At 51.5% G+C, this 23,727-nt stretch overlaps 1 protein-coding gene across 2 annotated transcripts; it reads left to right on the top strand.

Moving 5' to 3' along the window:
• Positions 1-16,605: 16,605 nt before the first annotated feature.
• Positions 16,606-22,703, top strand: LOC309884529 (matrix metalloproteinase-24-like). 2 transcript variants are annotated; one of them, XM_082773583.1, is made up of 5 exons: positions 16,606-17,167; positions 19,056-19,204; positions 19,989-20,150; positions 20,922-21,011; positions 21,371-22,703. In XM_082773583.1, exons 1-3 carry the CDS (start codon positions 17,075-17,077, stop codon positions 20,116-20,118), a joined length of 372 nt encoding a protein of 123 aa, XP_082629709.1. In that variant the 5' UTR covers positions 16,606-17,074; the 3' UTR covers positions 20,119-20,150; positions 20,922-21,011; positions 21,371-22,703. The 2 variants fall into 2 exon arrangements, 1 of the variants encoding a protein (XP_082629709.1); XR_014318639.1 differs by having other exon boundaries at positions 16,612-17,167; positions 19,056-19,209.
• The last annotated feature ends 1,024 nt before the right edge of the window (positions 22,704-23,727 follow it).

Here is a 23,727-nt window from a genome sequence, read left to right as displayed (position 1 = left end):
GCCTTCACAAGGAGATGCCGATGCTTTTCTTCGATCCGGGAAGAACGGGATACATAAGGCCCGAAGGCCGAGTTGCTTGACAACTTAAAGCAGGCCTTATTGTTGAAAAGGAGTTGTGAGAAACACTCCGTAGCCAATAACTTAGGCTCAGGCGAGGATCTCAGTGAAGCAGTAATTTATTCGCGATTGCAATGGCGGGCGCCCCACAAGCAGGAGAGAGCGCATCTACTAGTTCCAAAACACAGTTTATATACCTTTTGATGGCAAGACCCTCCCCTGTTTCCCCACTGAGTGGGTAATCCAAATTCACAATCTATCTGATGCTTCACAAACAATGCATGGCCTTCAGTCGCCAGCCTGTTAAATTTTAAATTTCTTTTGACATTTTTACTGCTTGAAGTGGTAATGTTTCTTTACTTATCTGACTTGACTTGACACCGTGATTTTCACCTAATTGTCCTAAGGAGTCTGATTGTCTGCATTTTACAAGGTCGCCTGCTAAACTTATCACTGTAAGCATATCTCAGTACCACATTCCCTCCTTCTAAACAATGTAACTCTGCAAAAACAACTTTTCTATTCCCACAATTCCCCCCCCCCCTTTTTTTTATAAACTGTTGATTTTTGCAAAAACTCTTTTTATTTTATTTATTTATTTATTTATTTATTTATTTATTTTAAGTGTAATTTGGTAAATATTTTTCTCTTCTTCACTTTCTTTGCTCTCCATTTCCTCTAATATCATTGTATCTGAGTAGGGTGGTGGATCTATGGTCATTTGTTTCAATAATGCGGTTTCAATTAACCGCTGGACAAGTCCCCTTACACAGGGGATAATGCAACAGCCAATAGCTGTCAAAACTCCTGCTACTACAATCAAGGATGTAAATATGGACATTACCATCCCTTTCCATTTACCAAACCAAGATTTCAGCCATCCTGTGATGGAAGCGTCTGCTCCCGAATTTTCTGCCAATTCATTGGCAAGGGTGGTAAGCCCTTGCAATGCTCTTGTTACTGTGCCATCCGGGGCAGTATTGTTAGGGATAAAAGTACAACAACGGTTGCCCAGCATCACGCATACACCACGCTTCTCCACGAGCATCATATCTAATGCTATCCTGTTTTCCCAAGCCATTTTGCTGATGGCATCTAGTTGTTCAGCGATTCCTCTCATCGCATCCTTGGTATAATTGATGAATCTCTGCTGATTATAATAGAAATAATTAATCCAATACACATTTTTATTGATTGTTACCCACCAGAACAGTAACTCAAACCCTGCAGCAATTTAATTTCTGGCTTTATGTTCATCCGGAACTCCTCTAGGTACCCCAATAGAATCTCTGTATACTCTATCATCAAATGATATTCCTAAGCCTCTTTTACTTCTTCTGGGTATTTGTGATGTTTCTCTTTCAAATGCCAGGGTGAAGGGTATAGCTAATTGAACAAGTGCACAAGTGCCTTCCCCACTAGGTGGTAGGGTGGACCGTAAGATCTTCCCTCTACCGTACCACCAGAGATCTGCCCTGGGGATCTCTAGTCTTGAGCAGTTTCCCATCAAGTCCTTGGTAGCACAAGGCAAATTCTCCCAGATGCCAGGTAGCACTCACACCCTGCCGTGAGAGGCAAGCTGTATGGTTACCTATAGCTGTAGAGAATGCAGGGGGAACCGTGATATTGTTATCATGCAAGAAACAGCAAAGAGAGACTTACAGGCCTCGTTTCCCCAGGCAGTCTTTTCTTGGTACAATGCAATCATACATCGCATCCCTTGGGAGTCTTTGGTCCACCCCCATGGGAAGGGCACTATCTGGGCAATCGGTCATCCCGAGGCACAAGCATAGCAGTAGCTACGGTTGAGACTCTGGACAGTATATTTGACCCATTCTATCCAGGCATTCACATCCCCATACCCTGTTTGAATCTCAAATGTTTGAACTGCCACATTTCAGAGGGCCTCTTGTTTTCTCTCTTGTTTTCTCCTTGAGTTTCTCCCTTTCTCTGATGGCAATAGAGGATTGTTTCCATACAGCTATTCTCAATCTGGCTGTTGGGTCTCTCCTAGTTATTTGTTCTTTCTGCTCAATTGTCATTGGGCATTTAAATCTCCACAAGCTAACACCTCACAAGCATCAAATGTGACGGCTTGTGGTACATAACCCTCTGTCACAGTCACCCATATTTTGATGGGGTATCCCATTTTTGCTATTATCTGGTCATGCCTTTTCCAAGTTACCAATTGACCGAGGCCTTCTCTGAGGCCTAGAATCACTAAAAACAAAATTAGTAATCGATTTTTCCCTGTCATTATTCTTAAACCTTAGGTTTCCAAATAATTATCAATACAAAAAAATAAGATGTACACTACTACTATAACAACCCCTCCTTGGGAGCACTGCAATTCGCTATAGGTCTGTCCTTTCTCTCAATCACAAGTCACACTCGTTAGTTACCTGTGAAAATAAAAGGTTAGTTTACAATTGTAAGCTCTTATCCTGCTCAGAGTCCACTATGAGATTTTTCTCTTCAATTTCAACTTCCAACAAGTCTTTTGTAGGAACAGCTTCCCAGGTACTTAGCGTTGACGGATGCCTTCACTCGAGTATAGTGAGTCCAACCTTTTTCCGCAGTTCTTACGGCTGTTTCAGTGGTCAGTAATTGTCCTTCCCATTCAGGCCGGAGTTGACTCTTTCCAGGTCCGAATCAGGACCCGGTTTCCTGGGTGATGGTGGTGAATGGGGAATTCCAAAGGTGGGGTTTGAGCCAACAACCCACAGGTCCTGAGAGATGACAAAGAAGAGGACAACCCCAGAATACAGTTCTTAAGAAAACTCTCTTATTTTGAATTGTGGTATCTCATCCCTTTTGCCCAGATAGGGCAATCTGAACAGCATCTCATATGGTGAAATTCCTATATCCTTTCTTGGTGCTGTTTAAACCTGTAGGAGTAAGCATTTTACCCAAGGAAGTTGGGTTTCTAACACTAGTTTAGTTAATTGCTTCTTTAATGTCTGATTCATTCGCTCCACCTTCCCAGAAGAGGAGGGGTGCCAGGGGCTGTGAAAATCCCACTCAATCTCTAAGGCCTGCTTTAACCCTTGCAGTAAAGCTTACACCCATTCAGTCACGTGGTCAATTAGGACAAACAAGTAACTCAGTAAAGTTTACCTGTATACTTTGGAAAGGTCAAACCCCTGGTCCCCCTCTAGATGGGTTACAGAACACCTTTTTATTTACCTTTTGACATATGGTACATCCTCTACATATGTGCTTCCCTAAAGTGTATATTCCTACACAGACATACTTTCTTAGCACAATATCACACATTGCTTGCACCTCCCAATGACTCTTTTGATGTAAAACAGCTTTTTTTTTTTTTTTTTTTTTTTTTTAATACTCTCAAGCCCTGCTTTCCCAGAAAGTTGAATAGCTTGTTAGTAGCTTTCTTCACAACTCTTTTCTCCTGTCCTGACAATAGAAAATGATCCACATATTTGTAACATTAATACCTCCTTGGGAGGTTGTAATTGCTCCAAAATCTTTTTTAAAACTTACCCATATAGATAGGTGGCCCTGTAAACCCCTAAAGTAAAATTGTCCACCTATATTGTTGCTTCCGCCCCCATTTCAGGGTCTTTCCAGTCAGAGGTGAATATACGTTTGCTCTCAGGGCCTGAGAACACTCCATTAATTATACTGTTATTCCAGTCTAATAATTTACTAGTTGAATGCCCAATTTAATCATCAAATCCCTTCCCAACAAGTTAGTCTCTGCCTTGGATACATACAATAATTGCCCAGCGATCATTTTATTCCCTAGTCTTAGCTTGGTATCCCCCAAAACTGGCACTGTTATCCCAGTCCCTTCTACCCCCATCACTTTTTAGGGTTTCATTAGTTAATTTAATCCCTGATACTTTACAAGTCAGTAATGACCTAGCTACCCCAGTGTATTGGGTTTGATGGCAAGGTTCGGGGGCTGTGAGTGAGGGGGTGGGAAACTGCAGTGGCAGCCCTTGTGAGAAAAACCCAGAAGCCTCCCCGTGGCAGATAAGGGACAATTTCATCTGGCCCCAAAGGGGCCCACTGCTGCCCAGAGCCAAGCCATGAGCAACACAGTCCGTGCCTCTGTGAGAGCACATCCACGAAAACAAACAAACAAACAAACAAAAACCTGCTGCTCAACAGCAGTTGGGAGAGCAAGAAACCCCCCCGCAGACACCAAAGTCAGTGCAGAAGGAGGGGGAGGAGGCGCTCCAGGCGCTGGAGCCGAAGCCCCCCTGCGGCCGCTGGAGAGGCCCCTGGTGGAGCAGGCTGTTCCCCCCTCCCTGATGCGTGGGAAACTGAACAAACACCACAGCAAATATGCAAATATACCAAAACTTCTAGACTGTTACTTAGATAATGCCTACATCCTCTTTCCCTGCTCATTCAACTTCAAACAGCTCTGTTAAATATTACATGCCACACCTTTAACACCTTCAGCAACCCTTTTAACACTTCCTTCATCTTTTTCCAGCCTGTACTTTTCTAATACCAGCACCAAAGGCTCAGTCAGGGTCCAACTTAATTCCATACCTTTTCCCTCCAAGATACTGAAACAACATATCAATATAGCATATTTCATCCCATTTTCCTTCTTTCCTCCTTCTTCCACTCCAGATATTCCTATTCGAAGTGGCCAGCCTGGCCACACCTAAAACATCTTATCAAAGCCTGTCTCTGCTAGGACTCGGGCCACAACACAGGCAGCCTTCTTTGCCTGCCATTCCTTCATCTCTCTTCCTCTCCTTTCCATCCTGGCCCTGACTCCCCCTGAAAATTTTCTTCATTTTTCTCCAACCCTCTGCCTCACTACCCGCTGCACTGTCAATACCATTAGTTTTGATCTTTTTTTTTTTTTTCCTTCTTATCTCCCCTCCAGACACACACCTCCAGGGCCTCCTGCAGGAGGGTCCCCCAGTGACTGTTCACTACATTCCCCCACCTTCTGAAGCATTTTCTGCGTATTTTGCAAGGCTTTAATCACACAATGAACTTTCAAGAGCCCTTGGGATACTGGGTCATCAGGTCTCATCCCCAAGTACTTTCTCATTCTGACCCCAAGTCTCTCATATGATTTCTGTGTTGCACACTATTATTATTCCAGCCAGGATTGGCAAGTGGGTATTTCTGCCCTGCCAGTATTACCCCTGGTCCTGGAGGATGAGCTCTTTCCCATTCTTGTATAGCAGCTCTCCTCCTGATCATTCACATTTCTTTCCCTGTAAACAACATACTTATAGACATAATTCCCTCCCCCAAGAGTATAAATAAGGTCGTAGGAACTGGTCTAATTGTTCAACTAGGCTGTTGGGGTCCTCGAATAAAGAATTCCTCTCCTTCTTAAAAGTCCTAACCTCTCTGCTGGTAAGGAGGAGGGGGTAGTTCACCTAAGAGGATACACAGTTAGTGTTAGTACTGTTAGTATCAGGGAAGGCAAAATTCTCAACATATCTTCTACCTTGTTCTAATTCTTGCCAGAGCCTAGAGTATGATACTTCTTTAGGGACAGTGTTAATTACAGTCCCTATCTCCCTTCCTGGAGTGACTGCTGCTGCCACCAGTTCAATATTAAGATTATAGGGAGCATAACTTGGCTCCTTCTCTGAAAAAGGAATCTTATTGTTTACACATAAATTTAAAGCCTGAATTTTCATCAGACCCGTATTTTGGCCAAAATACTGCTGTTTCCTTAATTGGTTCTTTTGTCCAGACTGATACACAGTATTTAACCTTTTTTTTTTTTTTTTAATTATTTTTCTTTTACAATCCCTCTAATTTTGGGATTATGTTTCCAATTTCTTATCATTCTTCAGGAAGAACTATTAGTAGGCACTCCCCCAGGGATATCTCCCTGTCCCCTGGAACTCATATTTTCCCATTTTTCCTAACCCTCGCCAGTATGTGCTACAGAATTTTCCCTTCTGCAGTGTACCACACACCAACGTACTGAAAGATGGGGGTGTACTGCCAAGCACTTCCTCATGCCAGCGTTACCGCACACCTGAGTTTACCGGATTCCCTGGTGTATTTCCAAGCACTTCCCCGTGCAAGGATTACCGTACACCAGATTCCCCTGGCGTAGTGCCAGCACTTCCCCGTGCAAGGGCTTACCATACACCAGATCACCCGACCCCCAAGGCAATACTTAATATTTCTTACCTTGGTCTGTGCACAGAGTTACCGGATCGATTCTTAAAAACCCGGAGTGCCTACCTTCTTCCTTTCCCCACTACTTCACGGATCCTGCCTCTTTAACCAGTCTCGGGCCCTCTGTCAGCTTTCCGCAGAACCGCCACCGTCGATGCACAGGACCACTGAAATCAGCGGGGCATGCCTTCCTGCTGCTGCGGCGGTGGGGCTCCCCAGTAGGTGACTGGATCCTGGACGAGCCTCCAAATTGTGAGAAACACTCCGTAGCCAATAACTTAGGCTCAGGCGAGGATCTCAGTGAAGCAGTAATTTATTCGCGATTGCAATGGCGGGCGCCCCACAAGCAGGAGAGAGCACATCTACTAGTTCCAAAACACAGTTTATATACCTTTTGATGGCAAGACCCTCCCCTGTTTCCCCACTGAGTGGGTAATCCAGATTCACAATCTATCTGATGCTTCACAAACAATGCATGGCCTTCAGTCGCCAGCCTGTTAAATTTCAAATTTCTTTTGACATTTTTACTGCTTGAAGTGGTAATGTTTCTTCACTTATCTGACTTGACTTGACACCGTGATTTTCACCTAATTGTCCTAAGGAGTCTGATTGTCTGCATTTTACAAGGTCGCCTGCTAAACTTATCACTGTAAGCATATCTCAGTACCACATTCCCTCCTTCTAAACAATGTAACTCTGCAAAAACAACATTTCTATTCCCACAGAGTAGAAAATGGAGACTTGTTTGTAATCAAGAAAAGGAATGGAAAATGGAGACTGTTATGTCATGGCACTTAAAGGATTGCTTGTTAGCTTTCCTGATTGTACGTATGTGTAGGCATACTCGGTTTTAGTATGTAAAGCAATGTTCTGTATATTTAGAATGTTTGATGTTCGTGTGTGCGTGTTGGTGGAGCGTAGACTTCCCGCACTCCCAGCGCTGTTTACTTGCCTTTTATACTTTTTACAAATATTTCTTTTATAAATATTACTAAATTCAGATTGAGTTGAGACTTCGTTTATAGCAGGCCTGTCTGCATGGCCGTCGGAGGGGGGTCGGTCTGGAGGCACAGGGGCCAGTCCCAGACAGTTCCAGCTGGCTCAGCAAGGGCTGCCTGTGGCACCGGTGCCGAGAGCGATCAGAGGAGCCCCTGGCACCGCTGCTTTCTCCTGTGTGACAACGGGTGGCAGCGGCTTGGGCAGCAGGCAGGAGCAGAAATGTGAGGATGCGTGAGCTGGGCCAGGAGGGCACTCAGAGGGAGGCAGACACAGGAGGGGACAGCAAAGACACAGGAGGAGGCCTGTGGAAGGGGACCCTGCAGAAGTGAGGCCAGGGAAGGCACTCTGAGCAGGAGGCTCTCCATGCTTCTTGGGGACTGTGGACGTGAAAAAGGCACCCCGGAGCAGAAGAAACAGGTAGGAGGGAAGAGGCAGCAGGACAGAGGAGAAAGCTAAGAGCGGTAGCGAGAAACCCTTGCGCGCTGCTGCAAAGCCTCCTGCATTGCCTGTCGCCTCGCAGGAGGGATGGGGAGAGCCCAAAGGAGACGTATGGCAGAAGGCAGGGCCAAGGGCAGTGGGAAGCCCAGCAGCTGCAGGCAGCAGCCTGATTCCACAGGTATTTTCCTGAGAAAATCAGGGCAATAGGTGAAGACATGACCTGCCGCCAAAACTGTCTCTCAGAGCTGCTGAAGGCTCCATCACTGAACATACGGCCAAGAAGCAAGCATTTCTGGTGCGGAAAATAGTAAATATTTCTGCAACTTTAGAAATCATAAGCAATGCCACTACTGATGCTCTTGGTTGAACACAAACAGAAATAGAACACGTATCCCAAATAGCCTTAGAAAACCGTCTTGCCTTAGATGGGCTACTGGCAGCCCAGGGAGGTGTTTGTGCTGTGATAAACTACAGCTGCTGTGTCTATGTAAATGAGAAGAAGCAAATTAAAACAGACATTAACCAAATCTGGCAAGCATCTCACCTGTTTCACCAAATATTTCAGGATGCAGCCCTTGGGAGTGGACCAGATTTTTCCTGGCTGCCAGGTTTTGGATGGTTAAGGCAACTGTTTTTAATTATTATAATAACTGTAGCAATAGCAGTGATATGTAGTTGTGTTCTGTGATGCACGCCTACTTGTTTGAATTCATATAGTACTTTATTCAGCAAGCGCACACCTCACCAGGTAATGATAGTGAAACAAGATATAGGTAACTGAGTATTTCTTCAAATTAATCGAAGTGGACAAGAACTATGCAGTGAGACCTATGAAGCCTAAAAGTGAGGTTCATAGTCTCAAAGGGGGGAAATTGTAGTCCCAAAGCTGGGAAGAAATAAGAAAACTTTGAAGAAAATTGGGAGGCCTGTAGCTTTTGTAGTCTTTCTATAGCTTGTGTAGTCTTTTAACTGAAAGTAAGAGACAGGTAGCCTTGAGCTAGCAGAAGCAAGGAAGATAAGGGATAAAAGGTAAAAACAAGAAGGAGAAAAACAGCTCCAGGCTGACCTACAGTAGCCTTTTGCTCATTAAAGGTCATTATCATATTAAAAATCACACTCATCAAAATGCTAAGGTATGGTAATGTGGGATTTGATGTCACCCAAAACTCACTCTGCACTTTCTCTCTCTCCACACAGTAACAACACTAACCCTAACCGTAACTGGGACCATAACAAAACTGTACGTCGCCAATTTCTCCCATCAAAAGAGCTCACAAAGGAAGTCTTTCGTTGGACCTGAACTCCCTTATCAACCCTTTCAACAATCCCAGACACAACAGGACTCCGTGCTTTCTCCCTCTCCAAACACTAACAGCCCTAACCCTTACCCTAATTAATAATCCAGGCTCGGCTGCAGTGGCTTGCCCACCAGCGTGACCAGCAGCGCCCGCAGGCAGCCAGGGCATATGACGTCATAATTGGTGCCATGGCAACGTGATGATGTAACAATGCTCGAGCGCTATATAAAGCCGCTCGCTGGGAAACCGCCTGGGACAGACGCATCTGTCTGCCTCTGGAGTGAGAGGTGCTAGCAGAGGGTCGCAGCTCCCGTAGAGCTCTTGGAAGGAGCCATGGAGCAGCATGTCACTGCTAGTTTCCAAAACCCAGATACACTGCTAGGCATAGTTGGGAAGAACAGGAAGGTGAGCACTGTGCCCGAGGAGAGGGCTCAGAGCAGGAGCCCGGGGCGTGCGGGAGTGCTCTGGGGCCAGAGGATGCTCCCAGGAAGCTGGGGGGGATCGAAACGTGGTCAGACCGCAGGAGGCTTGCAGGGAGATGTGCCTCTCTCTGCCCATCCTGGGCAGCATACTGCTAGCAAGTGGGAAGAGAGATGCAGGGGGGTGCAGGGGTGGGCTGCAGAAGGGATTGGAGGGCCTGAGTGTCTTGAGTGTCCCTGTCTTTCTAGCTCTGGCACAGATGGGGACTTGGAGAAGGAGGTAGCGGGCTGCTGGACCTCCCACTCGGAGTCAAAATCCCTCTGCTGCCAGGCACCAAGCCTGTCTTCTGCAGGACAAAGCTGGGGGAAAAGGTAAGAGAAGGAGGAAGGGGTGGAAGGGGTGGCAAAGGTCTCTTGTGTCACGGGCTCCCTCGCCATCGTTCCAAGAAGGCCTTGGGGCCACCTGCGCTATGGTTGGAGCTCCGGCACTTTGGTCCAAGTGGGTGGAGGAGTCAGGGACGGATGCTCGCGGCTCCGCAGCACAGAGACATTTCTAGCCGGTGGCCCAAGATGCCTACTTTGCTGGTGGGGTTTGGCCTTCTCTGCCCAGCCCAGGCCGGACCCTCAGCCCAGGCCTGGTGGGGGTGTTTTTGATGGCTTCCGAAGGAAGGTCCAGCCGGGAAGTAAGGCCGGAATCAGAAAGCTCTAGCGCAGAGGCTGGCAAAGGCTAGCCCGTGTGCATGAGGAGCTTGGAAGTGCCTTTGTCTCTCTGCTGCTTTCTCCTGCCCCATTCACACTCTGGACCACCTCTCTTGCAGCTGCACCAGCCTTCCGCTCAGTTTCATCTGGAAGATCCATACTGTCGCCTACTGCGCACAGAGTACAACTGCCTGCACGACCCGCATCTGCAGGACTACTACAATCGCAAGGACAACCTGCAGCGCCTGAAGAGCAAGGGCTTCATCACCAGCAGCGGCAAAGTAGGTTTGGGCGTTGCGCTGACCAGCACAGGTCTCCTCTGGCAGAGGCCAATGGGATGAGGTTTAACACGGCGAAGTGCCGATTCTTGCGCTTTGGCCTCAAGAACCGCGTGCAGCGCTACAGGCTTGGGGCAGAGTGGCTGAAAAGCTGTGCAGAGGCAAGGATCTGGGGGTGCTGACTGATGCTTGCCTCAACGTGAGCCGGCAGCGTGGCCAGGTGGCCAAGAAGGCCAACAGCATCCTGGCTTGTCTCAGGAATAGTGTAGCCAGCAGGAGCAGGGAGATGATGGTCCCCCCCTGCACTGTGCTCTGGAGAGGCTGCACCTCGAGTGCTGTGTTCAGGTTTGGGCCCCTCAGGACAAGAAGGGCATCGAGGAACTTGTGCGGAGAAGGGCTACGAAGCTGGTGAAGGGCCTGGAAGAAAAGTCCTCTGAGGAGCGGCTGAGGGAACTGGGGTTGTTTAGTGAGGAGAAGAGGAGGCTCAGGGGAGACCTTCTTGCTGTCTACAACTGCCATCAAGGAAATTGTGGGGAGCTGGGGCTCAGCCTCTTCTTGCAGATGACTAGGGATAGGACTAGAGGGAATGGGCTCAAGTTACGCCGGGGACGTTTAGGTTGAAAAGTAGGAGCCGTTTCTTCTGAGAAAGAGTAGTCGGGCCTTGGAAGGGGTTGCCCAGGGGAGTGGTGGAGTCACAGTCCCTGGGGGTGTTTAAGGAAAGCTCGGAGCTGGTGCTTAGCGCCATGGCGTAGGGGGTGACATTGGTAGTAGGGTGATGGTTGGAGCAGATGATCTTGAAGGTCTTTTGCAAGCCTGCTGATTCTCTGCTTGCCAGCGCGCTTGCTGCAGCCGCTTGTATCTGGTGGGGGGCACAGGGCTGCTGCGCTGCCTTCCATGGGAGCAGACGTCACCCCAGCGCCCTGCTGGCAGTGCCCACTCCTGCTCTTCTCAGGCTGCCTCGCGCTGCCTGTGCATTGAGGAGGCAGCCGCTGTGGGGCCTGGTGCAGAGCGAGGAGTCCACTCGGCCCTGGCTTGGAGGGAGGCGGCGTCCCCAGCGCTGGGGAGGGGAGAGGATGGAGAGGAGCTGCTCCCCTGCCACTGCGCAGCTACCTCGACAGTTCTCGGGAGCTTTCTGCCTTTGTCTCTCCATAGGTTGTCTGCTCTCTGAAGGAGTTCAATGAGTACAGGCAGTATCTGACCACGCTCAAGCTGGAAGCAGAGAAAATCAGGAGGCAAGAAGAGGTAGGCAAAGCTCAGCAGACACGTGTCAGTGGCACGGTACAGAAGGCTGGGGCTTTCCTTGTTGGATCTGAGGGAGGCGGGGAATGCAGAAGATGTGAGGGCTGTGCTGGAGGGCCAGGTGTTGTGGTAGGGAAAGGACGAGCCAGCCCCAAGCTCAGCTAGCGCAAGCTATTGGGGGGGCGATGTTAGATCAGGAAAGCCACTTGCAAGCACACAGAGCCCTGAGGGAAGCCCTTCTCTTCAGCCCTCGTTGCATGGCAGAAGCAGGGCGCTGGCATGGGCGGCATGAAACCTCAGCACGCAGGGACGTGAGGCATTTCTGAGGCAAGAGTGAGCTAAAACCTGCTGTTCCCTTTCAGGAAAAGCTTCAGCAACAGCTCGCCAAGTTAAAGAAACTTGACGCAAGACTGATGGCGGGGAGTGACTGTTCTCGCCAGAGCTCCTCTAATAACGTGTACTTGGTCACGAAAGAGAAAAGCAGCCTACTGCAGCCTCAAAAACCAGCTGGCCCACCTTCCCGCAAAAGCAGAAGAAACTTGCTCCAATCTGGCCAGTACAGAAGGCTGAAAGTGACTCCCTCCAGCGTTGAGTTGGGCAGGGAAGATGCCAAGCTCCCTGGCAGCATCCTTCCTGTGAGGGAGTCTGAGAGAAAGACACCCGTCCCCGCAGACGGTGTATTCAAAGCTGCCTCGGAAGAACAGGCTGCTCGAGAAAACCAGAGGATTGAAGAGGTGGCTCGGGCTGTGGTGCAGCAAGTGTTTGAGAGGGTGCAGGCACTGGACCGGTCTGTCTGCATCTTCAAGAGGTCTCCCCATGGGATCCAAGAAAGACCATGTGCAAGTGCTGAAAGCGAGATGCCTTCAGGGACATCTCCTCTTGACAAAGAGCAGCAAATTGCACTTCTGGCTAAGAAGGTTGTGGCGAGTGTGATGAATGTCATTAAGAAGTCCTGGGAATCTGGCACGCCCAGTGCATCTGAGCCAAGGCCAGAAGCCAGGCAGAAGGAGCAGCTCTTGGCCAGGAGAGCGTCCCAAGTGGGGAAGCCAGAAGAAAAGAAACCGAGGGAAGCCCTTGGGGGAGCATTCTCACAGGCTTCCCTTGACAAGGTCACCAAAGAAGCTGTTGGAAGTGTCTGCGACACTTTGGAATCCTTCGTGGCTTCCCGGATTGAGCAAGACTTCAACTGCAACTATTCTGAAATCGTGGCGCTTCCCACTGTTGGTCCCTCTAACAGGCAGGCACAGCCATCCCAGGTGCCTCTCTCAAGGGAGGGCATGAGGGAAGGACGGGGACTACAAAGAGGACCAGAAGAGCAGAGCCCAGAAGCAAGGCCGAGAGACAGGCTGCCCATGATCCCACCAGTGCCAGACACCGATGAGGTCTCACGCCTGAGTCGCAGGATTGTGAGGGAGAGCATCCAAAAGGCTGTCTCCGAAGTTCAGCGTCTGCACGCAGAACTGCAGGCCTATGCCAGAACCATCGTCCTTAATGTGATTGAAGAAGTGAAGGACAAGATGGAGAGGGAAACGAAAGCAAAGGCCTTAGACGCCACTTCAAGCAGCAAAACCGTGGCAAGCAGGATGACACGCTCCTTATCGGAGCAGAGCTCTCAGTCTGCGACTGCAGAGAAGCTGGAGAAGAGCTTGGGAAGGCGTGTCAGCAAACAGCCCGTGCCAAGCAATGCGAAGGAGAGCTGTCCCTCGGAGCACCTCCAAAGAGGCTCTGAGCAAGGTGCTCCCGTGGCAGGTTCTTCTGCCCCCACAGGGGAATTCCAGACCCAGCTGAGGTCCGACAGCACCACAGGCACCATCCCTCCAACGGGCCCACAGTTTCTCAGGCAGCCGGCTCCTCCGTCTGTTGCGAAGCCCCCTGTCCAGAGCGGAGCACGGAGCCTACGCGTGCGTGTCAGACCGATCCCATTCAAGCCTCAGTAGCCTGAGGCAGAAGCAGAAAATAAAGAGCTCACATCCAAGTGCTTGCTTGTGCCTCCATTTCTTCAAGGCAGGCCGTGCTGTGCTTGGGGCTTTTCCCTACACCGTGTGGTGGTGTCACCCAGCTGGGCAGCTGAACTCCAGCACGAGCACTCTCTCACTCGCCCTCCTCAAGCAGAAAGGGGGAGGAAATAGGATAAAACGGGCTCGAGGGTTGCGATAAGGACAGGGAGACCACTCACCAATTAGCATCACGGGCAAAACAGACTCAGCATAGGGAGATTAATATAATTCATTACCTATTAAAAGGGGCTAGAGCAGTGAGATACTAAAAGCAAACTAAAATCACCTTCTCCCTTCCACCCACTTCTACATCCACCCTGCCCCCAAGTGGCTCAGGGGAACATGGGAGTGGGGGCTATGGGATGAGGCTTAACAAGGCCAAGTGCCAGGTCTTGCACTTCGGCCACAATGACCCCCTGCAGTGCCATAGGCTTGGGGCAGAGTGGCTAGAAGACTGTGAAGAGGAAAGGGACCTGGGAGTGTTGATCGATGCTTGGCTGAACATGAGCCGGCAGTGTGCTCAGGTGGCCAAGAAGGCCAATGGCATCCCGGCCTGTATTAGCAATAGCGTAGCCAGCAGGAGCAGGGAGGTGATCATCCCCCAGTCTCGTTTGATAGCCTTCAGGCTTCTCTCTTCAATGTCATCACTACCTGCCTGGACTATCAAAAGAGGGTAATAGTCAGAGGGGCGAACCAGGTTGGGAAGCATCCTGGCAACATCCCTGACCTTGGCCCCAGGGAGGCAGCAGACTTCCCTACGGGTAGGGTCAGGCCGACAAATAGGACCCTCTGTTCCCCTGAGAAGAGAGTCTCCCACAACAATAACTCTTCTGTCTTTCTTGGTGGAGGCAGTCCTGAGGCGTGGAGTCGACCTCCTCGCCCTAGGCATCCTCCTGGGTACTCTTGCTACCTCTTCCTCACCCACCGGTCTCTCAAGCTCCAGGGCCTCAAACCTCTTGCGTAAGGGCACCTGGGAAGGTGGGGCCGGAAGGGGAGGCCATCGCCTGCGATGTCAAGCAGGGACCAGTTTCCATTCCTCCTCAACTCCCAGATCCCCTCCCTCTGCCCGACGGCGACAGGGCAGGGGGTCCACCCTCATTTGGGGTGTCTCACACCGGTACCTTTCCTTGAGGCCCTGCAGAGAGTCGCTCCACCAGTCTATCTCCCGCTCACACTCCCTGATATCCCTCAACCTCTCCAGCTCCTCCTTGAGCTCCGCCACCATGCGGACCAGGTCATCCACCTGCTCACACCTCAGGCACGCAGTTTCTCTGCCTCCCGCCGATGGCAGGAACAGGCTCAGACACTCCCTGCAGCCGGTGACCTGAACTGCTGCCTTTTTGAACGGGCAGTCGGTCTGGGTGTGTACCGACTTTCTGGAGAGGGCACCGTGCCTGGTGGAGACCATTATCGCCTAGCTAATGGCTGTCGTTACAGGAGGTGTTCGTATGGGCAGGGGGGAGCGCTCTGCCCTTCCTGCTCGCCCTGCCTGCGCCAACTGCCGCGTCAACTGCCGCGCCACGCCATGTGCCATGCCATGGCTCCCTCAAGTAGGCTCGATGCCGGAAAATTTAGCCCTGCCTCGCCCGATCCCCCACTCCGCTGCAGAACGCGTCTGCACTGGAGCCCATCGCCTCGGCAAATGGCCAAAACCTTACAACTTATTCTCCTTCTTAACAATCGGACTGTTCATGATCCTGAAACATGGGACCAAATTAATGTCAAGGTGTGGGACTGCAACTGAAAATGACAAGGTTGCAGTGGGATTGCTCGGCACCTGGCGAGCAGTCTCTGAGGCCTTAAAGAGCCCTGTGGAGCCACAATCACAAAGGTGTGGCTTGCCAGACAGTGAGGGAGCTGCGGGCTCCTTTACTGATCCGACTGCTATGCCATCGGCCCCTCTGCTGCTACAGCCATCTCAGGCCTTTGCTGTTTCGCCCCCTGCTGACCTGGACGTGCCTTCTGACCCAGGCCTCTTGGCCTTCACAAGGAGATGCCGATGCTTTGCTTCGATCCGGGAAGAACGGGATACATAAGGCCCGAAGGCCGAGTTGCTTGACAGCTTAAAGCAGGCCTTATTGTTGAAAAGGAGTGGAAAATGGAGACTGTAATGTCATGGAACTTAAAGGATGGTTTGTTACTCTTAGAAATGGCTCAGTCTTCAAAATAGGATTAAATAAAAAAATAGGATTCAGTAAAAGAATAGAGGTAAGCAAACAGCGCTGGGTGCACCGGGAGTCTCCGCTCCACCAGGACGCACGCCAGTTACATCAAGTAGCTGATTCTTATGCTCCTAGACTGACACATATTCATTACGACTTCTAAAAAAACAGGTTATTATAACTAGCTCCCGGGGTCCAGTCCCTCCTACTGGAGCATGCGCATCAGTCTCCGGTGGTCCCTCTGGGGGTCTCTAGGGGTCTTCCATGCTGAAGGCTCGTAGTCTTCCTCTCCAAGTTTTTTTCTTGTCCTTCCCCTTTGTACTCCTTGGCACCGTGTCAAGTTTATACAGCATCCCCTGCAGGTCTCGTCTCCTAGCCGTCCTTCAGCTTCTTTTTTTTCTTCTTCTTAATCTCTTGGCCACCTGGCCAGGTATCAGAGGCTTGCATAGTATCCCATAACAGTCACTAGTTGTTATCAGTTGTTCTGAAACCCCCAGACGTCAAAGACTTCCTACAAACACAAATGGCTTTCTTATTAAAACATTCCTCACCAGCCATTCACGGGGACACTCACACCTATAGCAGTGTTAAGTTAATCTCGAAGAAGACAACAAAAAAAGGCTGTAACTGTTGGAAATAGAGGTCCGGAATAACAAAGGCAAACAGGTTCATAACTTTGAGGAGTATTTCCTGAAGACTTGAGAAATTGACTAGAATGAGGGGGAGACTGGGACACACCGCATCTGTGGTTCAAGAATTCAATTGCCAGTGCAGGACCCAGAGGCAGACAGGACTGTTCTTTATTGACACGAATTGTTAAAACTTTCCTCACGTTACCCTTCCCGATTGTACGTATGTCTAGGCATACTCGGCTTTCGTAGGAAGGAGCAATGTTCTGTGTACTCAGAGTGTCTGATGTTCGTGTGTGCGTGTTGCTGGAGCGTGGACTCCCCGCACGCCCAGCGCTGTTTCCTTGCCTTTTATACCTTTTAGCAGTGTAAATATTACAAAATTCAGACTGAGCCGAGACTTCATTGACACCATCTCCAACAGCGGGCAACAAGCCCGTTCGCCGAGGAGGCGGCAGAGGAAGACCTGGCTCCTCCTGCAGCAGCTTCGGTGCTGCAGACCAACACCCGGCGGCCGCCGCCTCCTCTGCACCCTCCCCTGCCTGCCGGCACCGGCACCGGGACCCGGGGCGGGCCCCCGCGGCAGCCCCGCCGCCTGCCCCGGCCCCGCGGAGGAAGAGGCGTAGCCCCGGCCGCCGCCTTTCAGTTGCGGCCTCCCCGCGCAGCCGCAGCCCGAGCCGCCGGCCCGGAGCGCTGGCCGGAGGCCCGCCGCGCTGCCATGGCGCCGAGGCGGTGCCGGGGCCTGGCTGCGGCGGGCTCCCTGCTGCTCTGCGCCCTGCTCCGCGCCGCCGCCGACACCAGCACGGGCCGAGTGGGTGTCAGGGCGCGGGGGCCGGGGCCTGGCCGGGCCGGGGCCTGGCCGGGCCGGGGCGGGGTGCTGAGGGGAGCGGGGCGGCTCTGGGGCCGGTCGTGCCGCGGCTGGGAGGGGAGCGGAGCGGAGCGGCCCGGGGGTGGGCTGGGGAGCGGGGCGGCGGCTGCCCGGCCCCGCTGCGCCCGGCTTCGGCCACGTCGCTGCTGGCCCGGCCGGAGCACCCCGGTATGTTCCTTGTGTAGGCCCTTGTCCGGCTGCTCTCCGAAGTGGCCGCTTTGGGGGCTCAGGGGCGCGGTGTCTGTCCCTGGCAGCTTCTGTGCCTGCAGCCGAGCCGGGTCTTTGGGGAGAGCCGGCCCGCGAAGGCAGCTGTGCCTCTTCTTGGTGCTCTGGAGCATCGGGCTCCCGGGAGGACCTTGGTGGTGTCCGCGCAGGAGTCGTGTTGTGGCCCTTTCCGTCGCGCCCGTGTGCCGTGTGCCGTGTTGGAGCCTGGCTGGGAAGGAGAGGGATGCGTAGCAGTGCTCGGGGCTGCTTTGGTGCCGTGCTGCACGCTTGCAGCCCAAGGGCAGCTTGTTTTGGTGAGGCTGCTGGTCTGTGCGTGCCAGTCCACTGTGTGGGTTAGAGGCCGGCTCTAGAGCTTTAGTTGCCAAGACGGACGTAGTCTGTTCTCCCAGCGGTTTGGCAGCTGGGGCTGTTGGTGCTGCATGTCCATTGACTCGGTGAGGTTTGGCGTGGCTGGCCCTGTGCTGTTACTCAACAAGATCTGTAGCTGTTGTAGTAGTCATGGGCTAAGTAGTAAGCATTGAATCGGCCAAATGGGTTTTCTAAAGATTGTAGAAATCTGTCTTTGGAATATGGAGCGCATTGTGCCTGTAGGAGAACACCAAAGCAGTTGGATGTATTTCTGCTTGATGATGAGTATCCCAGGTATCTTGACAGTGCTTGGGGAGCTTGTCAGCTGTCATATGTTAATTCCTGATTGGTATTGTCCAGGAAAAAAAAACAAAAACAAAAAAAAAAAAAACAAAAAAAACCAAAAAGGCTCCGGGGCAGGTGAATGAAAAGTTACCACGAAAGCAAGCCTACGTTCAGGGCCTGGTGTTTTTTGGTCTTTGCACTTAACAGCGACTGAATGTTCCTTTTTCTCGTGGCATTAAAATGACCCAAAGGAAAGTCTTGAATTACTTGGCTGTTTTGGGAAATGCAGGCCTTGGCCTGTAAGTTTGACGTGGTTTTCTCTAAAGCTGTGTGTTTTGGGGAGGGTGGGGGGAAATAAAGCTCGGTGAGGAGAGCTGTCTGTTTTTGTGATCTGAAAACTTGCTAGATACCTGGTATTCAAGGAAGAGCCCACCTAGTAAGGGTCTATGTAAATGCTGAGCTTGTTTTTGTAAGAAATGCCTTCTGTGTCTGGTGCAAACATAAAGCTGAACTTGTGTTTGCGGGGAATTGTCCAGGCCTGTTAAGCCGTCTGCTTGGAGCGCTGGTCCAGAAGCAGCAGTAGGTGGGCAGTGGGTTCTTTGGAGCGTATTGCTGTGGGGGCTGAGAAAGCTTGTGATGGCCTGGGGATAGGGTGCACGGGAGGACCAAGAGAGGAGCTCAGCCTGTGCAAAGAATGGAGGTTCTTTGGCATTTGTGTTGTACCAAAGAGCTATGTCTGCCCCGGTTCTATTCAGTGGGGCTGCTGGCCGTTTTTAAGCAGCAGGCCTGTATCATCCAGGTAGGACAGCAGATAGGAAGCTGGGTCTTCCTGGAGTTCAGTCAGCGTTACGAATCCTAACTGCTAAAGAGAGGTGGTTAAATGGAATGGGCTGTCTTTTGAAGAAACGTTGTAAGGTGTGAAGTTGCAAGCTGAAGATGGCAGAAACTTACGATCTGTTTCTTTCTTTTTCAGGGTTGGTTAAAAACTTATGGCTACTTGCTTCCATGTGACAGCCAGATGTCCGCCTTGCAGGGGGGAAAAGCTGTGCAGTCTGCAGTGGCCACTATGCAACAATTCTCTGGGATCCCAGTAACGGGCGTTTTGGACCAGACAACTGTGGAGTAAGGTGATCCTAGGCTAATTTTGTCTTTCCATGCTCAAAGCCTTGTCTATTAGCTGGGTAGTTATTCCAGGAGCCAGAGGTCCTCCAAAGGGATAGATTTCACTGTCTCAGGCCAGTCAGAGAAGTCTTGGTGTTTGTGAAAAGGCGTCCCTAACGAACACACGTGGACAACTCCATCTCGCTCCTCTTGTCAAGATTGTTTGCACGCGTGAGAAGCTCTTGTTAAATGTCATTCCTGTTGCTGAACAGTGAAAGGTGAAACGGGAGTGCTGTGAGTTTCTGAAGGCAGCGAACATCAAGGGTTTTATTGATTGCTGTCTCTGTCTGCATGTAGGTAAAGCTCTGACTTGAGAAATGATTTCTGATGTAGTATTTCTTAATTAATGGGAGTTGTGGATCTGCATAGCTGCTGCCTGTGGAGAGCTGCAGTTTGGAGCTGAAGAGAGTTGCAGCAGTCTAATGAGGACAGTCAAGACCACTCAGCTGTTGCTTAGTTGATGTTTGCTGGACATTAGGTGTTCTGTGCTGTATGTTTTTTGTAGCTTGCTGGTGGGGTTTGGCCTTCTCTGCCCAGCCCAGGCCGGACCCTCAGCCCAGGCCTGGTGGGGGTGTTTTTGATGGCTTCCGAAGGAAGGTCCAGCCGGGAAGTAAGGCCGGAATCAGAAAGCTCTAGCGCAGAGGCTGGCAAAGGCTAGCCCGTGTGCATGAGGAGCTTGGAAGTGCCTTTGTCTCTCTGCTGCTTTCTCCTGCCCCATTCACACTCTGGACCACCTCTCTTGCAGCTGCACCAGCCTTCCGCTCAGTTTCATCTGGAAGATCCATACTGTCGCCTACTGCGCACAGAGTACAACTGCCTGCACGACCCGCATCTGCAGGCCTACTACAATCGCAAAGACAGCCTGCAGAGCCTGAAGAGCAAGGGCTTCATCACCAGCAGTGGCAAAGTAGGTTTGGGCGTTGCGCTGACCAGCACAGGTCTCCTCTGGCAGAGGCCAATGGGATGAGGTTTAACACGGCGAAGTGCCGATTCCTGCGCTTTGGCCTCAAGAACCGCGTGCAGCGCTACAGGCTTGGGGCAGAGTGGCTGAAAAGCTGTGCAGAGGCAAGGATCTGGGGGTGCTGATTGATGCTTGCCTCAACGTGAGCCGGCAGCGTGGCCAGGTGGCCAAGAAGGCCAACAGCATCCTGGCTTGTCTCAGGAATAGTGTAGCCAGCAGGAGCAGGGAGATGATGGTCCCCCCCTGCACTGTGCTCTGGAGAGGCTGCACCTCGAGTGCTGTGTTCAGGTTTGGGCCCCTCAGGACAAGAAGGACATCGAGGAACTTGTGCGGAGAAGGGCTACGAAGCTGGTGAAGGGCCTGGAAGAAAAGTCCTCTGAGGAGCGGCTGAGGGAGCTGGGGTTGTTTAGTGAGGAGAAGAGGAGGCTCAGGGGAGACCTTCTTGCTGTCTACAACTGCCATCAAGGAAATTGTGGGGAGCTGGGGCTCAGCCTCTTCTTGCAGATGACTAGGGATAGGACTAGAGGGAATGGGCTCAAGTTGCGCCGGGGACGTTTAGGTTGAAAAGTAGGAGCCGTTTCTTCTGAGAAAGAGTAGTCGGGCCTTGGAAGGGGTTGCCCAGGGGAGTGGTGGAGTCACGGTCCCTGGGGGTGTTTGAGGAAAGCTCGGAGCTACCTCGACAGTTCTCGGGAGCTTTCTGCCTTTGTCTCTCCATAGGTGGTCTGCTCTCTGAAGGAGTTCAATGAGTCCAGGCAGTATGTGACCACGCTCAAGCTGGAAGCAGAGAAAACCAGGAGGCAAGAAGAGGTAGGCAAAGCTCAGCAGACACGTGTCAGTGGCACGGTACAGAAGGCTGGGGCTTTCCTTGTTGGATCTGAGGGAGGCGGGGAATGCAGAAGATGTGAGGGCTGTGCTGGAGGGCCAGGTGTTGTGGTAGGGAAAGGACGAGCCAGCCCCAAGCTCAGCTAGCGCAAGCTATTGGGGGGGCGATGTTAGATCAGGAAAGCGACCTGCAAGCACACAGAGCCCTGAGGGAAGCCCTTCTCTTCAGCCCTCGTTGCATGGCAGAAGCAGGGCGCTGGCCTGGGTGGCATGAAACCTCAGCATGCAGGGACGTGAGGCATTTCTGAGGCAAGAGTGAGCTAAAACCTGCTGTTCCCTTTCAGGAAAAGCTTCAGCAACAGCTCGCCAAGTTAAAGAAACTTGAAGTAAGACTGATGGCAGGGAGTGACTGTTCTCGCCAGAGCTCCTCCAATAATGTGTACTTGGTCACGAAAGAAAGGCAGCCTACTGCAGTCTCAAAAACCAGCTGGCCCACCTTCCCGCAAAAGCAGAAGAAACTGTTTCCACTCTGGCCAGCGCAGAAGGCTGAAAGTGACTCCCTCCAGCGTTGAGTTTGGCAGGGAAGATGCCAAGCTCCCTGGCAGCATCCTTCCTGTGAAGGAGTCAGATAGTCATCCATCCCCGCAGACGGTGTATTCAAAGCTGCCTCATGAAATCAGACGGCTCGAGAAAGCCAGAAGATTGAAGAGAGGTGGCTTGGGCTGTGGTGCGGCAAGTGGGGAAGCCGGAAGAAATGAAACCGAGGGAAGCCCTTGAGGGAGCATTCTCACAGGCTTCCCTTGACAAGGTCACCAAAGGAGCTGTTGGAAGTGTCTGCAACACTTTGGAATTTTTCGTGGCTTCCCAGTTTGAGCAAGACTTCAACTGCAACTATTCTGAAATCGTGGCACTTCCCACTGTTGGTCCCTCTAACAGGCAGGCACAGCCATCCCAGGTGCCTCTCTCAAGGGAGGGCATGAGGGAAGGATGGGGACTACAAAGAGGACCAGAAGAGCAGAGCCCAGAAGCAAGGCCGAGAGACAGGCTGCCCATGATCCCACCAGTGCCAGACACTGATGAGGTCTCACACCTGAGTCACAGGATTGTGAGGATTGATTGCATCCAAAAGGAGGTCTCCGAAGTTCAGCGTCTGCACGCAGAACTGCAGGCCTATGCCAGAACCATCGTCCTTAATGTGACTGAAGAAGTGAAGGACAAGATGGAGAGGGAAATGAAAGCAAAGGCCTTAGACGCCACTTCAAGCAGCCAAACCGTGGCAAGCAGGATGACACGCTCCTTATCGGAGCAGAGCTCTCAGTCTGCAACTGCACGGAAGATGAAGAAAAACTTGGGAAGGCGTGTCAGCCAGCAGCCTGTCCCAAGAAACGGGAAGGAGAGCTGTCCCTCGGAGCACCTCCAAAGAGGCTCTGAGCAAGGTGCTCCCCTGGCAGGTTCTTCTGCCCCCACAGGGCAATTCCAGACCCAGCTGAGGTCCGAGAGCACCACAGGCACCATCCCTCCAACGGACCCACAGTTTCTCAGGCAGCCGGCTCCTCCATCTGTTGTGAAGCACCATGTCCAGAGCGGAGCACGGAGCCTACGCGTGCGTGTCAGGCCGATGCCATTCAAGCCTCAGTAGCCTGAGGCGGAAGCAGAAAATAAAGAGGTCACATCCAAGTGCTTGCTTGTGCCTCCATTTCTTCAAGGCAGGCCGTGCTGTGCTTGGGGCTTTTCCCTACACCGTGTGGTGGTGTCACCCAGCTGGGCAGCTGAACTCCAGCACGAGCACTCTCTCACTCGCCCTCCTCAAGCAGAAAGGGGGAGGAAATAGGATAAAACGGGCTCGAGGGTTGCGATAAGGACAGGGAGACCACTCACCAATTAGCATCACGGGCAAAACAGACTCAGCATAGGGAGAGCGCAAGTCTGATGAGGAGCGGCTGAGGAAGCTGGGATTGTTTAGTCTGGAGAAGTGGAGGCTCAGGGGAGACCTCATTGCACTCTCCAGCTTCCTGAAGTGAGGTTGTGATGAGGAGGGGGTCAGCCTCTTCTTGCAGATGACTAGGGATAGGACTAGAGGGAATGGCCACAAGTTGCACCTGGGGAGATTTAGACTAGGGATCCGGAAAATCTTTTTCTCTCCGAGAATAGTCAGGCACTGGCACGGCCTGCCCAGGGCGGTGGTGGAGTCACCTTCCCAGGTGGTGGTCAAGAAGCGCCTGGACAGTTGCTACGAAATATTGTAACCAATATTGTATAATAAGTTTGTTAATGAAACCGGTGGGGAAGCTTGTGGGGGCTGTGACAACCCTGTATAGCTGGAAAGTTTCCAGCTGACCATCCTGATAAGAACAGGTATAGTGCTTGCTCAGCAAGATCGCAACCCACAACGCAGAGGGAGACTACGGCCTTCATCCTCACGAGCACCAGGGGGTCCGAGACGACCCGCTAGCAACAGTACGTGCAACCGCAGGGCATACCAGGATATGCCACGTACACCCGGAACAACCGAGCTATAAAAGGGGGACTCTGGCGGGGGTGAGGTGTGCGTCTTGGTGGAGCAGAGACTCCCGGCGCACCCAGCGCTGTTTGCTTACCTCTATTGGTTTCATAACTTGTAAACTTTGATTGCAACCCTATTTGGGACTCGGTCGTTTATAACAATTGGGGGCTCGTCCGGGATGGCTTTGGTTCCTGAATT

This window comes from Aythya marila, assembly GCF_965140915.1.
Source record: "Aythya marila genome assembly, chromosome: 16".
Taxonomy (NCBI): domain Eukaryota; kingdom Metazoa; phylum Chordata; class Aves; order Anseriformes; family Anatidae; genus Aythya; species Aythya marila.
This window is presented reverse-complemented; position numbering and strand designations above follow the sequence as displayed.